Source organism: Zootoca vivipara, chromosome 8 (assembly GCF_965207765.1).
Source record: "Zootoca vivipara chromosome 8, rZooViv2.hap1.1, whole genome shotgun sequence".
NCBI lineage: Eukaryota > Metazoa > Chordata > Lepidosauria > Squamata > Lacertidae > Zootoca > Zootoca vivipara.
The window spans coordinates 62,282,077-62,296,684 of record NC_142591.1 but is presented as its reverse complement, the minus strand read 5'-3'; the positions used below and the strand labels follow the sequence as shown (position 1 = coordinate 62,296,684).

Here is a 14,608-nt window from a genome sequence, read left to right as displayed (position 1 = left end):
GAGCTTCTAAAAGTGTGAAGGCGGCGACGGGTGGGCCTTGTCAGTGTTGGTTGGAGCGGGACGGCGAAAGCTGCCGAGCTTTAAATTCGTCGGAGTTCGCGGTAAATGGTAAGGAGGCGATATTTGGAGAGGGAGGAGTCGGAGTCGTTTGTTCGCCGAGGTGGAAATTGGGAGCGTCCTGCGCGAGGGGAGTTCGCTGTCATGAGAGAGCGAAGCCTGTAAGTCGCCTTGAGTCCCCTGAGGGGAAAAGGCGGGGTAAAAATACTGAAAATCAAAACGAAACAAGCACCAACTCTTAGGAGCCTCAGGAAGATGGAGGAAAAGCGAAATTGTATGGAGGCCTGAAAACGCGACCATCCCCTCCCCCCAGGTTCACCATATCGGTTTTCCATTTCAGTATTTGGCCCCCCTGTCCCGTCGAGGCTGACCTTGGACTCTTTCCTTTTAAGCGGTCTCCTGAATCTCAGGGATTTTTAAAATATTTATTTATTTTATTTCGGAGCTACGGTGTGTGGACGCAAGCAAAGCGGGACTCCGCCCCTCGCACTTCTTTGCCAAGTCGCCTTTAAAAAAAAGAATATTTCTTGGTATTGTTTCGAATAGCTACTATAGCAGACAGTGTTTGCTAACGGGCAAATGGGTCGCTGAAAATTAATTCCGTCACTTTCAAGTTCAGTAGCATACTGTTCTGGCAGTTTTTACTGGGGCCCAGGTCCAACCAAGACCATCTGGTTTCTCTGAACGGTTAATCACCTACCGGTGGGGGCTTTTGATGTGATGGGTTATGATTCGGATAGGGTGGTCATGTGATTTAATTGAGTAAATTAATCATATGTGATTTGGTTAGGTAAAGCTACATATATTTGTATACCAAAACCAATAATGCTGAATTCCTTATTTTCTCATAATGCACACAAGTATTGCAGCTGACATCCTCACTCTTTGTCAGTACTTGTATTTTTTTTTAAAAAACAACCTGAAAAGAAACATGCTGCCCAGGCACAAGAATGATTCCTATGCCTAGTGATGTTGGTTGTCTCCTATGGAAATTAGGATTGGGGAGAGAAAGATCTGGGGGGGGGGCATTTATTCAGCAAGCAAAGCTAAAAACTTAAAAGCCGCCAAATGGCATGAATTCATTATTTGAATTCATTACTGTATTACTAATGAATTTATGAAATGGAAATTTACTCCAGAAAAGCACTGGAAAACATTTCCAGTTTCTGGAAAACTCCAGAAAAAAAACTGGAAAATGTAAGCCCATGTTACATTTTAGACACAAAAAGTTGTAAAAGTGGAGGAGTTGTCTACCTGGTTCATTATGACAGTATCTGGCCACTATTATTAGAATTTTGCTTTCAAAACCAAAAGTACAACCAAAAGTAGCTGAGGTCTATCTTAGGTTGGGAGAAAAAGCAATTAACATATTCAGTTATAATAATCATGATAACTCTGACTGCTAAGACATGTTCAAATACATGTAACTAAAGCTTATAAATTCATAAGTGTGCAAAGGAAGTAGTTTCTTCTTTTACAAAATACAGTATTTTAAAAGGCTAGATACCAAAATGGAAGATGGTATCCAGCAACAGCTGACTTGGATGATTAGGGTTTATTTAACTTGCACATTTCCATTGATATGCCTACCTAGGATACAACAAAGTAAAAGTTAACAAAGGCTTCACCAATCACATCTTCAGAAGCGCATTGTACAAGGTATGGACAACTTATCAACCCTTACTGGAACCGTATGCAGCACACCATGGTGGCTATCAGCATTAGAAGCCTTCTCAGTCAAAAAAGTAAATACTGTACGACAGGGAATAGGGCAACGTACAGCCAAACATTTGAAGAAATAAGGCACCATCTCACAGACTGGCTTCAATATCACCAATTAAACAATGTTTTTCCTTGGATAAAAAATTAGGCTTTGGGAAAGGAGAATCAAAGCTGCAGAAAGTATTATTAGGAAATAATAAAAAATTATTATCTAAAGTATACAATCTATTATTAGAGTGGGACTTAAAAGATGAACAAATAAAAGAAGCACAGATCTAATGGGCTCAAGCTAACGGACATTTAATACAATTAGACCAGTGGAAACGGTTTTTGAAAATTGATATAAGATTCACCACCTGCTATTCTATAAAAAAGAATACAGTATCATGAAGATGTTCTATAGGTGGCATATGACACCAAAAATCGTTAAAATATATAAGACCAAATCCAATCTTTGTTAGAAATGCATGAAAGTAGAGGGTACTATAATCTACCTTTGGTGGGGCTGCATCCACGATGAACTAAAAAAAGATGCTCAGAATATCTTTAGGAAAAAAAACCTGAGTCATTCTTACTGAGTAGTAGGAGATGAGATACCACAAGACAGGAAAAATTATTTTATGCAACTGCAGCAGCCAGGTTACTCCTTGCAAAGAACTGGAAAGGAAATTCTATATTCACAGAATAGGATTGGCTGTACTGTATAAATTAACAGAATTTATAGAATTGGCAAAATTAACTGTGGTAATAAGATATCAAGCACATCAGAAATTAAGGTCACAATGGTTATGGTTCAAAGAGTATATGAGTAAACACTGCTCTAAAGATAACATGCTGATATGTTTAGACTAAGCTCGTAAAGCTGTATTGATAATATAATATAATAGCATACTAAAAGAAATGTAGTGATACATGATTTGCAATGTAAATTAGAACTTGAATGAAAAAATGACGAGCACTGGTGGAGGAAAGTAATAAAGGTGTATTGTCATCCACCTATTTTATGTACTTCTTTCTTACCTTAACTTTTTTCTTTTGTTTTTCTTATATATTTCCCCCCTTTTGTTGTTGTTGTTGTTATGATATTATGGTTGTAAGTGTATGTGTATTAATGTTTGTATGAATGTCTAATAAAATAAAATAAATAATTTTTTTAAAAATCACTGTAGAAATCAGATATATTAAAACTGCAGTCCTGTACTTGTTTACCTAGGAACAAGTCCCATTGAACTCAATTAGGCATACTTCTGAATAAACATGTTTTGGATTGCACTGTAAATCAGTTCACAATGACATGAAAAATATGACTCTTATGATGATGTCCCCTTTAGTGCCTCCCTCAAGAAAATAGCCTTAAACATTCAAAGAGTGCATAACAGTTCATAATATGCTAATAGTAAATTGGGAAATAGTATACTGTTTTAGCCATAGTGAACATTCCCATTCAAAATCAGGATTAATAGGCCACTACTCTTGCTTGACTAAGCCGCTTCTGGCGAACCACCGCACGGAAACACCGTTTACCTTCCCACCAGAGCCTCCCTTTACCTTTTACACTTGCTTATTAAACGAGAGGCTAAACCTCTCTTGTTTAGTTGAAAGATACAGCTGCTAAGTTCACATGTTTAGGGTGTTACTGAAATATTGCATAACATTAGGAATTATTAGGAATTTAGCTTTTTGGTCCTTTAAAGGATGAGACAAGAAAGTTCAAAAATAGGGAACAGGGTTAAGGGTTTGGTGTGCGATGCTAGAGATTGTGCTACAGCAGGTGGACAACCTTAAAGTTGCAAGGCTGCTAAATGCATGTTAAGCTTCTTAATTTCTGGATGTTCTACTACAGTTATTTGCATGTACATGTACTTTGTCTTTTACAGTATGGCTCCTCAAGGTGTTTAAAATAATGGAAACAAAAAGTATGATTGGTAAGCCCCTCCAGCCAGCAAGACCTGCACGCCATCTCTCTTCCCATGGTAAGCATCTTGATGATTTTGGAGTGCATACTGTACTTGGAAATAGAGTACCAAACTATATGTAAATTGCTGTTGAATGATGTGATTCTTAAATATTAAATAGCAATTAGATATTAAATAGCAATCAGAATAAATTTTAAGCTTTTCCTTCTGTGCCACAGTCCTAACAATAGTCAGTCTTTCTCTTTCTCTGTATATATATATATGTGTGTGTGTGTGTGTGTGTGTGTGTGTGTGTGTGTGTGAGAGAGAGAGAGAGAGAGAGAGAGAGAGAGAGAGAGAGAGAGAGAGAGGTTTGACCACAGCACCACCCACGTCCCTCCATTAATTATAGTGGGACTTAATTCTGAGCAGACATCTACAGAACTATGCTGTAAACATAACCAACCCGCTCCACTTATATTTTTTGCCATATTCATTGACAACATTACCATCCTCTCTGTTATACAAACATAAAGCCTTTTAACTTTATTTTATATTTTAATTGTACTTCTTTACTCTCCACATTTGGTCTGTTGGCAAGTAATGTTGCTTTTCTCTTAATAACACTGCAGAGAAATACAGCCCTTGCTCTCTGTTCCCTTCGTGAAAACTCTGGTTTATTTCCTGGTCACCCCTTGCATTTACTACTGCAACTGTCCTTTTCTGGCAAATAATAATAATAATCCTAACTTCACATGTACACCAAGGGGTTCTGAACTAGTGGTGACTGACCAGGAAAGAAATCTTGGTTATGGTGGATAGCTCAATGAAAATGTCAAAACAGTGTACAGCAACTTTGAAAAAAAAGTGAATGACATGCTGGGGGTCATAAAGGAATTGAAAATATTATTATTATGTCTTTATACAAATTGTGGTGCAACCACACTTGGAATACTGTGCACACTTCTGGTGTCCACACTTCAAGGATATTGTAGAGCTGAAAAGGGTTCAGAAATGAGCAACCAAAATTATCAAGGGACTGGAGAAACTCCCATATGAGGAAAGCAAACATTTGAGGCTTTTTAGATTAGGAAAAAGGAGTAAGTGGAGATGTGATAAAAGATTATGTATGTCGAGAAAGTGGATAGGGATATCTTTTCCTCCATCTCTCAATACTAGAACCCAGAGTCATTCAATAAAGCTGAATGGAAGATTCAGAAGATACAAAAAGTACTTCTTCACATTGTGCATAGTTAAACTAGGGAGTTTGCTTTCATCAGATGTGATACAGACTTGGATAGCTTTGAACAGGAATGGGATAAATTCAAGCAGAACAAGGCCAGGCTATCAACACCTAGTAGTAATGATGGCTATATTGCCTCTAGCATCAGAAACAATATGCCTCTGAATACCAGTTACTGTGGAACATGACTAGAAAGAATACTGTTTCATGTTATGCTTCTGAGCTTTCAAAACAAAACAAAAACAAAAACCTTTGCTTGGCTTTTAGTTAAGAATTTTGTTTATCTCCCCTATTTTTATCTTAAATTATTTTATCCTGTTCTTGTATGGTAATAATTTTAGCGATTTGCTTTTATATTTTATGTAAGCCTAAATAAATTTTTATTTTTAAGAACTGCTTTGAATTTATTATTTTTAGAAAGCACAATAAAATTTCTGCATGAATAAAAAAGCCAGAGTCCACTATGGCACTGCCATCTTATCTGTCCGTTCATATATATTAATATTTCTCTGTCCTTCACAATCACCCTTTCTCCCTTTTTGCTCCTTTTGTCTTGATACAACCTTAATTTTGTCACCTTACTTCAGATTTCTCCTCAAAACCGACCTTTTTTACAAACCATTTTTCATAACCCTTTAGTCTTCATTCTCTGTTTTAACAAGTAACCAAAATGCATTCAAGTTCTTCCATTGTTTACTCCTGCCTTAATTTCTGTTACCTTACTAGTGGCGAAACATGATAAGCTGTGTTGTATTTTATATTGTAAGCTTGAGATATTTACAAATCATGTACATTGATGGTTTCATGAAGGTTTCCTATGGACTAAATATTACACTGTTTAATTTTTGAAGTTCGATTAGAGCAAGGAAGTGTAGTTCAATTTACTAACAAAGAAGTAAACATATTAAATTATTTCTACAACATCCTTTCCCACAGTATCAGCAACCACATTCACTTTCCAGACTAAGTTTCCATGCAACCCTTCTGTATGTTTGCATAATGAAATTAGTTCGGTAAGTATTCATCCAGTATACAAAATAAATAGTATTCACTATATTCTGGGCTACTACAAATGTCCCAATTGAGCTTTGATATAACTAGATAATAACTGCGTCTCAACTTCAGTTTTCAATTTGGGAGACGGGAATAATGATGTGCCAATAAAGCTGAATGGAAAGAATTATTTTTACAGTAATATGATGATTTTGGTAGCTGTGCCTACAGAATCAGTAGTAAATAGTTCCATTTACACAGTCAGTAGTCTAATCCTTGAAATCTTCCCCAGCCTTTCCTATCCTGGTACCCTCTAGATGTTTTGGATTCCCATCAGTTGGAGGTAATATTACAAATGGTCGTGGATTGTGGGAGTTGCAGACCTAAGCATCTAAAATGCACTAGGTTGCAGAAGGTTGTCTACTTAATTGGTGCTGAAAATACTGCTTGGGGGACCCAAGCAGTAAAGAGGTTTATAGGTCAAAACCAGCACTCTGAATTGGGCTTTGGTATATTTGTTTTGGATGCTAACTGACACATGTAGTTTGAGGATGGTACCTTTGTCCCTATTCAAGCCACAGGTGATGACAATTAACATCTTGATAAATTGTAATACAGCATTTTCACATAAGTCTCCCTTGAAACTTCTTTTCTTCAAGGTTACAGGGGTCTGGTAGGTCGAGTTTCCGCAAATGGTTTTTGAGTCTTGCCATTTCTGGTGTCAAATTTGCATCAATTTATTATTCTATTTTAAAATCTGGCCTATTAGTCCATAATTTGGGAAACAATGACATAGAACTGAGCACAACATTCACATTGCTGCTGTCCCTACCCTCTGAGTCACTGCTGGCTGTAATAAGCAGTTCAGCTGTTTTCAGAGATTAAATAATCAGTAGGAAATGTTAGTAGCTGGCATAATCTATGTCAATTGTCTTTTTTTTTGTACTGGCTTTGTCTCTGCACCAGCACTTTGTGACTGGTGGGCATCAGTAAATTTCAGCCCAAGCAGTAGAAGGTTTGAGAACCCCTGTTCTCTGGAGGCTGCAGAAATGCATTGCAGGCAGATTGAACATTGAAGATGTGAAGGTGAAAGAACCTTTTGATGCTGGCGCTAGTTCCAGTAATAATTTTGCCAGAGTGGACAGACTTTGCATCTCAGTTTGCCACATGGCTGGTTCTTCTGTCCAAGTTACATGACATATTGCTGGTGAGTAGCTGTTTTAGGTTGGGTGAATGTAAACAAGTACAGGTCTACCACCCAAGGCCTGTGAGAAAGTGTGACGGTCTTACTTTCTACAATCTACATCTTACAGTGGTACCTCGATTTGCGACCACCTTGGGGAGCGACCGCTTCGGTTTCCGACCACCGCAGACCTGGAAGTGTTTACATCCGGGTTTCGCAGCGCTCGGATGCGCAGAAGCACTCTTGTCGACGCTTCGCGCACATGCAGAAGTGTGCCTCGGGGAGTGACGAACTCGGGGAGCGACCAGCTCCCCGGAACCAATTGTGGTCGCAAACCGAGGTACCACTGTATTTCCCTTTTGCAGCTACTTGCACACATATGTCTGACACTTCATGCTTATGCTGCTACTGCTACTCTGACCCCCCCCCCCCCAATTAATAGAATTAAGCATTCATCATAATAGAATTTAATAATAATAATAATAATTTATACCCCGCCCATCTGGCTGGGTTTCCCCAGCCACTCTGGGTGGCTTACAACAGAATATTAAAATACAATAATCTATTAAACATTAAAAGCTTCCCTAAACAGGGCTGTCTTCAGATGTCTTCTAAAAGTCTGGTTGTTTTTCTCTTTGACATCTAGTGGAAGGGCATTCCACAGGGCGGGTGCCACTACCAAGAAGGCCCTCTGCCTGGTTCCCTGTAACTTGGCTTCTTGCAATGAGGGAACCGCCAGAAGGCCCTCGGTGCTGGACCTCAGTGTCAGGGCAGAATGATGGAGGTGGAGACGCTCCTTCAGGTATACTGGACTGAGGCCAATTAGGGCTTTAAAGGTCAGCACCAACACTTTGAATTGTGCTCGGAAACGTACTGGAAGCCAATGTAGGTCTTTCAAGACCGGTGTTATGTGGTCTCGGTGGCCGCTCCCAGTCACCAGTCTAGCTGCTGCATTCTGGATTACTTGTAGTTTCCGGGTCACCTTCAGAGGTAGCCTCACATAGAGCTATATTTGCATGAACAGCTTAGATGAATTCTAGACTGCAGTAAAACACCAGTATTTTATTTTGTTTTTAGATGTGCAAGTCTAATGGAATGCTGGTTTTAAATGACAGTCTGATTCCTACACTGTCAGAGCAGCATAAACCTGAAGTCACAAAAGGTAAACATTGTGAGTAGAAGTACTGAACTATACTAATAAACTGGAGGTGTATGGACTATTGAAAAGCCAATTTTTAAATTTGGGACATGTCTTGATGGGCCCTTTTACGTTGTCTCAGGATTGAGTGAGAGGCTTCAGGCAATCACTGAGGAAACATGCAACGATCTTTGCATATTTACACAAAATTTATCTCAGATTGCAATGTTAGTCTTGTTCTATTTTTTAAAGTTCATAAAACTTGGGAATTGATTTGACTGAGTAAAATGGAGATTTACTTGTGTTCAGGAGCTCCTTCAGTACACAAAGCTCATTGCAAGACAACTTTTTGTGCATCGGAGGTACATGAGCTAAACTCGGTTTCAACTGGTTGACATTTCCTGTCCCTTCTCAATATTGCTAATGGTATAGAACTCTCAACTTTAAAACTGTATAAATGGGTATCCCATAGTCTGTAGAAATCCCAGTCTATTAAAGTGCAACTTCCACAAACACTCACTTGCCAATGATGTAAGAATCATAAATCACCATAAAAATAGTTTAATTTATAATTTTCACGAGCTGTTTCATGCATGTATGTACTCTTCAGCACAATACTTAAAATTTAAAATTTGCATTGACAGAGAGAATAACATATAGTAGAGATTTCCTCTTGAAGCTTTCAAAGGTTTCACTTGCCCAAAAGAAACCAGAATTTCTTCCCGATCATCCCATTGTACTTGAAAAACCAGTAAGTGTTTGAAAGTATTTAAGTAGCTTGTTTTGTGCTAAAAGGAGTACAGATTAATAAATTGATGGAGCTTGCTGTTGGTATCTAGTGCTGCAGTTGCAGAAGGGGAATTATCTTACCCAGTGCTTTTTTTCTAAAAAGAAATGTTTAGGGGTACTCTCATTTTCCTACTCATATTGAAATACTGCCCTTCAATGAGGCCAAACTTAGATTCACAAAATGTTTAGGGGTATGTGTATCCCTGAGTCCCCCCCCAGAAAAAAGCACTGATCTTACCCCTCTTCCCACTATATTCCCCAACACTCCTGAATAGCTTCTCAAGGGTCCAGGGACAGCACAAAATGCCTGAGATGTGGAGGAAGGGGGTAATTAGATAAGGGCAGTATTTGAGTAGAGCTGCTCTTATGTAAGCTGCCTTCACTCGGTTACCCCCTCCTAGCCGCTATCGCCCAGCAGGAGGCTACAGCTGGAGAATGGGGGTGGGCGTTCTTGCTTGAGCAACCCAGTTTCTTCCATTTATGCAAGCTGCTTCTAAATTACTGCTCAAGGAATAGTTCCTACCATAGCTGCCAAGTTTTCCCTTTTCTCGCGAGGAAGCCTATTCAGCATTAGGGAAAATCCCTTAAAAAAGGGATAACTTGGCAGCTATGGTTCCTACTAATATGCTGCATACCTGGGAATTCTGAGTTTTTCAGAGCATCAATTATGATAAGGTAAATATTGTATAATCTGTTGAGATGTTCTTGTGTTTCAATACTTTCCCAGTAACTCAGTCATTCCCATAATCTGACTTGAATACAAGAACTATAAGTATGACACACTAAAGTGGGGTGTGGCTGGGAATTTGTCAAAGAGCTGTTATAGGGGAATGCTATAAAAATCTTTAAACATTTCTGGGTTTAAAGAGCAATCTGGTGTGTTAGGGAAGGGTCTTACAAGAACTACAAGTAGAGAAACTGACTCTAATTAATGGATACACGCCCACATTTTTTTTTCTTTTATCAACTGCTCTTACTACTCCAAGAGTTTGTGTTCACTTATTTCCTGGTTCTGTTATCCATTTATTATTTTATGTCAAGGGGGCAGGACTGGACCTGGTTGGTGGGCCAAATCCAAAGTTCTCACATCTTCTGTGGACCACTTATATACACTTATAGATGAATTGCCCTACCCACTTATACTCTGTTGTCAGCTTTGAACTCAAGGCTTGCACAGGAAGAGTCGGGAGTACAACCAATGTGTGCTTGATTCTTCTTTTCCTTTTGGTAATTTGGTACTTTTTGAATTCAGCACTATTATTATAGTATCACATTCTGCACATATGTCACAAGCAATGTACAAAATATATTAAAACAGCTAAAGAACAATTAAATAAGAGCACAGAAACTGATAGCAAGTTAATTTAAAAACAAACAGCAATACAAAGTATTGTTGCTGCAGGGAATCAGGAAAAAAAGGCTCCAAAATTGAAAGAAATCGAATTTTACAAGTGTCTGGGGAGGAAGAATCTAAGTGTGCTTCTGTTTCTCCCGTTTCAGTTGGTACTGTTGGTTTACCTGTCTCAAGCCTGATGTTAAATGTCATTTGGTGATGGTCAGGTGGGGGTGGTTTTGACTAAACCATGTCATGGGCTAAATGGGGAGGCGTGTGAGCTGAAGGTTCCCTTCTGTAGTTTTACGCATAAATGTGTGCTCCCAGCTTTTTAAATACTTGCTCAGAGTCTAGTCCTGAGGTGTGATTGCCCTTAAGCTTGCTTAAATATCTATTGCAAATATTCTTCATTAACTAAATTTGGTGGTGGGACATTTTGTCTTGTAGAAAAACTATTTACTACCTACTGCAAGCAACAATAGGTCTTTCTGAAGATGAGGAATGTGTCTTTTTCACCACTAAAAATTAAGGGAATGGGATCTGTAATGCCAATAGACTGTAATCAAAATTTATCTTTTACAGTTGGTGTACCCATCAGTTCATTTCGGAAGTAAAGCTGTTTTCAACAGAAAACTTATGTGAAAACTTCAAGTTTTGTATGACTTAAACCAATAGTTCATTGAGCTTTTGTAGTTATAAAGGAGAGAACTGCTAAAATGAGGCAGAACCACTTCACTTTTCAAATTTGGAAATGTTGCCTATGACACCATACTGCCATAGCTGTGGTGTCCGAAGGACTGCGAGTTCACTTGATCACTTTTGCTGCAACTGATTAGATATGTGCAATGGTGACGAAGGCTATTCTCATTGGTCGGCTGCTATAAACTACTGACTCCTCATGGCTACATACACCTTACAGTAAGCCTTCAAACCACCATCACATGGTAAACATTCCTCTGTATCTATCCTTAGTGAATGTTAAGTACACTGTATTATATATGTATATCTAAAATACTGGCTAGTCTTTTATAAAAGCACATACTTAAATCTCTTCCATTGAAATCATTGGGACTTGACTTTCGTTAGAATGTGCCATTTTTCCCCTAGTGTTATAACATTTCTAATGTATTTATAAATAGTAGCGGTATGTTTTAATAATTTTATCCCTCTCTGCCCTTCCATTTTTTTCACCTTTTTCCATCAATCACTGTAACTCTTCCTAAATAAACTAGATTGATTCAGGGTGGTGTGGATTTTAAACTCTGTGTAGAGTGACTTATGTGACTACAAGCCACTGATCTTATTGTCTTAACTTTAGTCATCAGTATACAAAACAGTCATACTTGGGAGTAGACCTGTTGAAATGAATCAACTTAAGTCCATTGATTTTAGTGGGCCTGTTGAGTAGGACTAAAGCTTGATACTACTCTCTATAACCAAGTGATATCTTTCTAGGTTAACGATAGCTGTTGCTAGCTGCCATAGCTCTGTGGCACCAGGCAGTGGATCTATATAGACGCTAAGTCCTATCCTGCTTTTTGTACTAACAAAATAGTAGTTTGTTCTGCTAAACATATCTCACTTTGTGATTGTCAGCAGCAGATAAGTTGGCATTGTAGACAGATATACAAATAATGGTTACTTGCAACTTGTGGAGGATTACGTTCTAGGGACTGCGCGTAAAGCCAAAATTGTGTATAGTCAGAACAACCTCTGGAACTGCCCCCATGTGCGCATCCCTATCACTCCAAAGCCAGTGCAGCAAATGGACTTTGCCTCCCACACAAGGTGGAGAGCTTTTAAGCGCTCTGCCTTCCTTACTGGGCTATGTGTTCCTTAAATGGACCTCCTTGTCATAAACATTGTTACAGGTAACTTGAACGATTTCAACTTTGCAGCCATTCAGTTCAAATTATACAAATGAAATGCACTGAAGGTGGACAGCTAAATCCATTCTCATTTGTGACTTGACCTATCATTGTTGGAAGGAAGACTGGTAAATGGCCTGTGTTTCTGATCTTTTCCGAAGGCTGCAAACAGGTTTTAAAATTGAGCTAATCCTTGTAGAGATGGAATAGCACTTTCTTCCATGGGCAAAGTTTTTCTTGAAGATCTTTTGGGTGTGCATGGGCTTACAGCTGATCTTTCCATTTTTCAGTAATAAATAGTAAGCTTGACTTACTTAACAGAGTAGCAGCAGCAGCTAAATATGAGTTGTTAATATAAATGAAAAACGTGTCAATCCAGGAGTCATGCTTCCCATTTAGTTCACATATGTTATATAGAATATCTTAGTATCCATGTTGGGCTGACTTCAGTGCACACCATGTTATTAAGCAAAAGGCAGCAATGTCCAATGTAAGCATATACGTTAAAATCTACATCCTGATTTGTGTCCAAAAATGATTTCTCAAATATTTACAAATAGTTAAAACATACAATAAAAGCACTATGCACAATAACATAAAGAGCCATATGAAACAAATTAACATCAATAAATACCATTATATAATTCCATAAAGTAGCAACAAATAACTTGTACAATGTGGCCCTTTTTAAAAATGGAAGGAATGTTATTTGCTAATTTTAGAGGCTTTATAATAGTTTTTTTGAAATGCAGAACATATGTCATTAACTGGGAATTATAGCGAAGCTTCTAGTTGTTGTTAAGGATCCACCAGGAAGCTGAAAAGGAAGTATTCATGCTGATTAGACAATTATAGTATTTTAGCAACTTCTTAAATTGTACTAGCTATTTTGGTTTTTAGTGGATGAGTTTATTCCAGGCATCCCCAAACTGCGGCCCTCCAGATGTTTTGGCCTACAACTCCCATGATCCCTAGCTAACGGGACCAGTGGTCGGGGAAGATGGGAATTGTAGTCCAAAACATCTGGAGGGCTGAAGTTTGGGGATGCCTGGTTTATTCTAACCATTTAAAAGTTTGCACAAATGAAAGCACAACAATATTCAGAGCTTTTCATATGGAATAAGAAGCTGCAACTAAAGCAAACTACCAAAATGAAAATAAACATATACCTGATTTAGTGACAGGCCAAGTTAACTAAGTTCTGATTGGCGATAGTTAAAAAGAATTGGGCAACCTTTCAGTAGTAGCAGAAATTTTATCAGCTAACCAGTGAAACAGTGGTTTCTACCATGGAACCTGGAGAGAACAGGTGAAATTTAATTATCTCCTCATATGATCACATAAAAGGTAAAGGGACCCCTGACCATTAGGTCCAGTTGTGACCGACTCTGGGGTTGTGCGCTCATCTCGCATTATTGGCCGAGGGAGCCGGCGTATAGCTTCCAGGTCATGTGGCCAGCATGACAAAGCTGCTTCTGGAGAACCAGAGCAGCACATGGAAACGCCGTTTACCTTCCCGCTGTAGCGGTTCCTATTTATCTACTTGCATTTTGACATGCTTTCGAACTGCTAGGTTGGCAGGAGCTGGGACCAAGCAACGGGAGCTCACCCTGTCACAGGGATTCGAACCGCCGACCTTCTGATCAGCAAGCCCTAGGCTCAGTGGTTTAACCACAGTGCCACCTGGGTCCCATACATACATACACATACATACTGTTAAATTGAAACCCAATTTCCAGGTCCCCAGAGCCCTAAGACCAGGAGGGTTCTTTATATTGCTCATTACAGTATGTTACAAAAGGGAACACATGAGGCAGTGTAAAGGGGAATCCAATACATATTGTTATTTAGAGCACTTAAATAATTACCACCTTTGCTCCCAGTCAGATAGTGCCGTCACATTTTGACTGACAATATTATATAATCTTTGGAGTATTAATGCTTTTGCATTCATTTCACTTAAAGATAAAAATGCCTAGAGACATTTCTAATCTCATTATTTTAATAGTGAACAGCCATTGGCACCACCATCAATTTCAAAGGGTCTACTCTGATTAGGACTAACATTGGATACAACCCACTATCAATGTTGTTCCCCCTCGTAACATCCCATTACTACTAATGTATGCTATTCTTGCTAACACAAATAAATGTTATTTGTGGTATAATTTGATCTTCGTCTTTAAGTACTGACACACGATCAATCAGAGGGTTGAAATGTTTCTACCATGTAGGAATATTCCAGTAGATTACTCCCTTCTTTAAAGTGACATGATTCAACCCTTGTCTGCTTTGATCTTGGAAAGGGAACGGGAACTGTCTCCTCGGAATCTCTAAGACGTTTCCCATATCCCATAATTCAGATTATCGAGAAGAGGGGGGATAAT

The 14,608-nt window shown here is 38.6% G+C and overlaps 2 protein-coding genes across 4 annotated transcripts in view; one reads left to right on the top strand and one right to left on the bottom strand.

Annotated features, from left to right (window-relative positions):
• On the top strand, positions 1-9,236 carry C8H8orf88 (chromosome 8 C8orf88 homolog). Its single transcript, XM_035126013.3, has 5 exons — positions 1-108; positions 3,657-3,752; positions 5,854-5,930; positions 8,171-8,255; positions 8,876-9,236. The coding sequence occupies exons 2-5, from the start codon at positions 3,683-3,685 to the stop codon at positions 8,992-8,994; spliced, it is 351 nt and encodes a 116-aa protein (XP_034981904.2). The 5' UTR covers positions 1-108; positions 3,657-3,682; the 3' UTR covers positions 8,995-9,236.
• NECAB1 (N-terminal EF-hand calcium binding protein 1) overlaps positions 8,777-14,608 on the bottom strand; it is a 43,848-nt gene continuing 38,016 nt past the window's right edge. For all 3 annotated transcript variants that reach the window (XM_035126011.3, XM_088675690.1, XM_060277714.2), the window contains one exon: positions 8,777-13,038. In XM_035126011.3, the coding sequence (XP_034981902.1) occupies positions 13,010-13,038 (29 nt within the window). In that variant the 3' untranslated portion in view covers positions 8,777-13,009. The remainder of the gene's footprint in view (positions 13,039-14,608) is intronic.

Coding starts and splice junctions, on each gene's coding strand:
- C8H8orf88 (XM_035126013.3), top strand. CDS start 3,683: ATGGAAACAAAAAGTATGATTGGTAAGCCCCTCCAGCCAGCAAGACCT. Junction 3,753..5,853: donor ACGCCATCTCTCTTCCCATG/GTAAGCATCTTG, acceptor CCTTTCCCACAG/TATCAGCAACCACATTCACT. Junction 5,931..8,170: donor TGCATAATGAAATTAGTTCG/GTAAGTATTCAT, acceptor TTTTGTTTTTAG/ATGTGCAAGTCTAATGGAAT.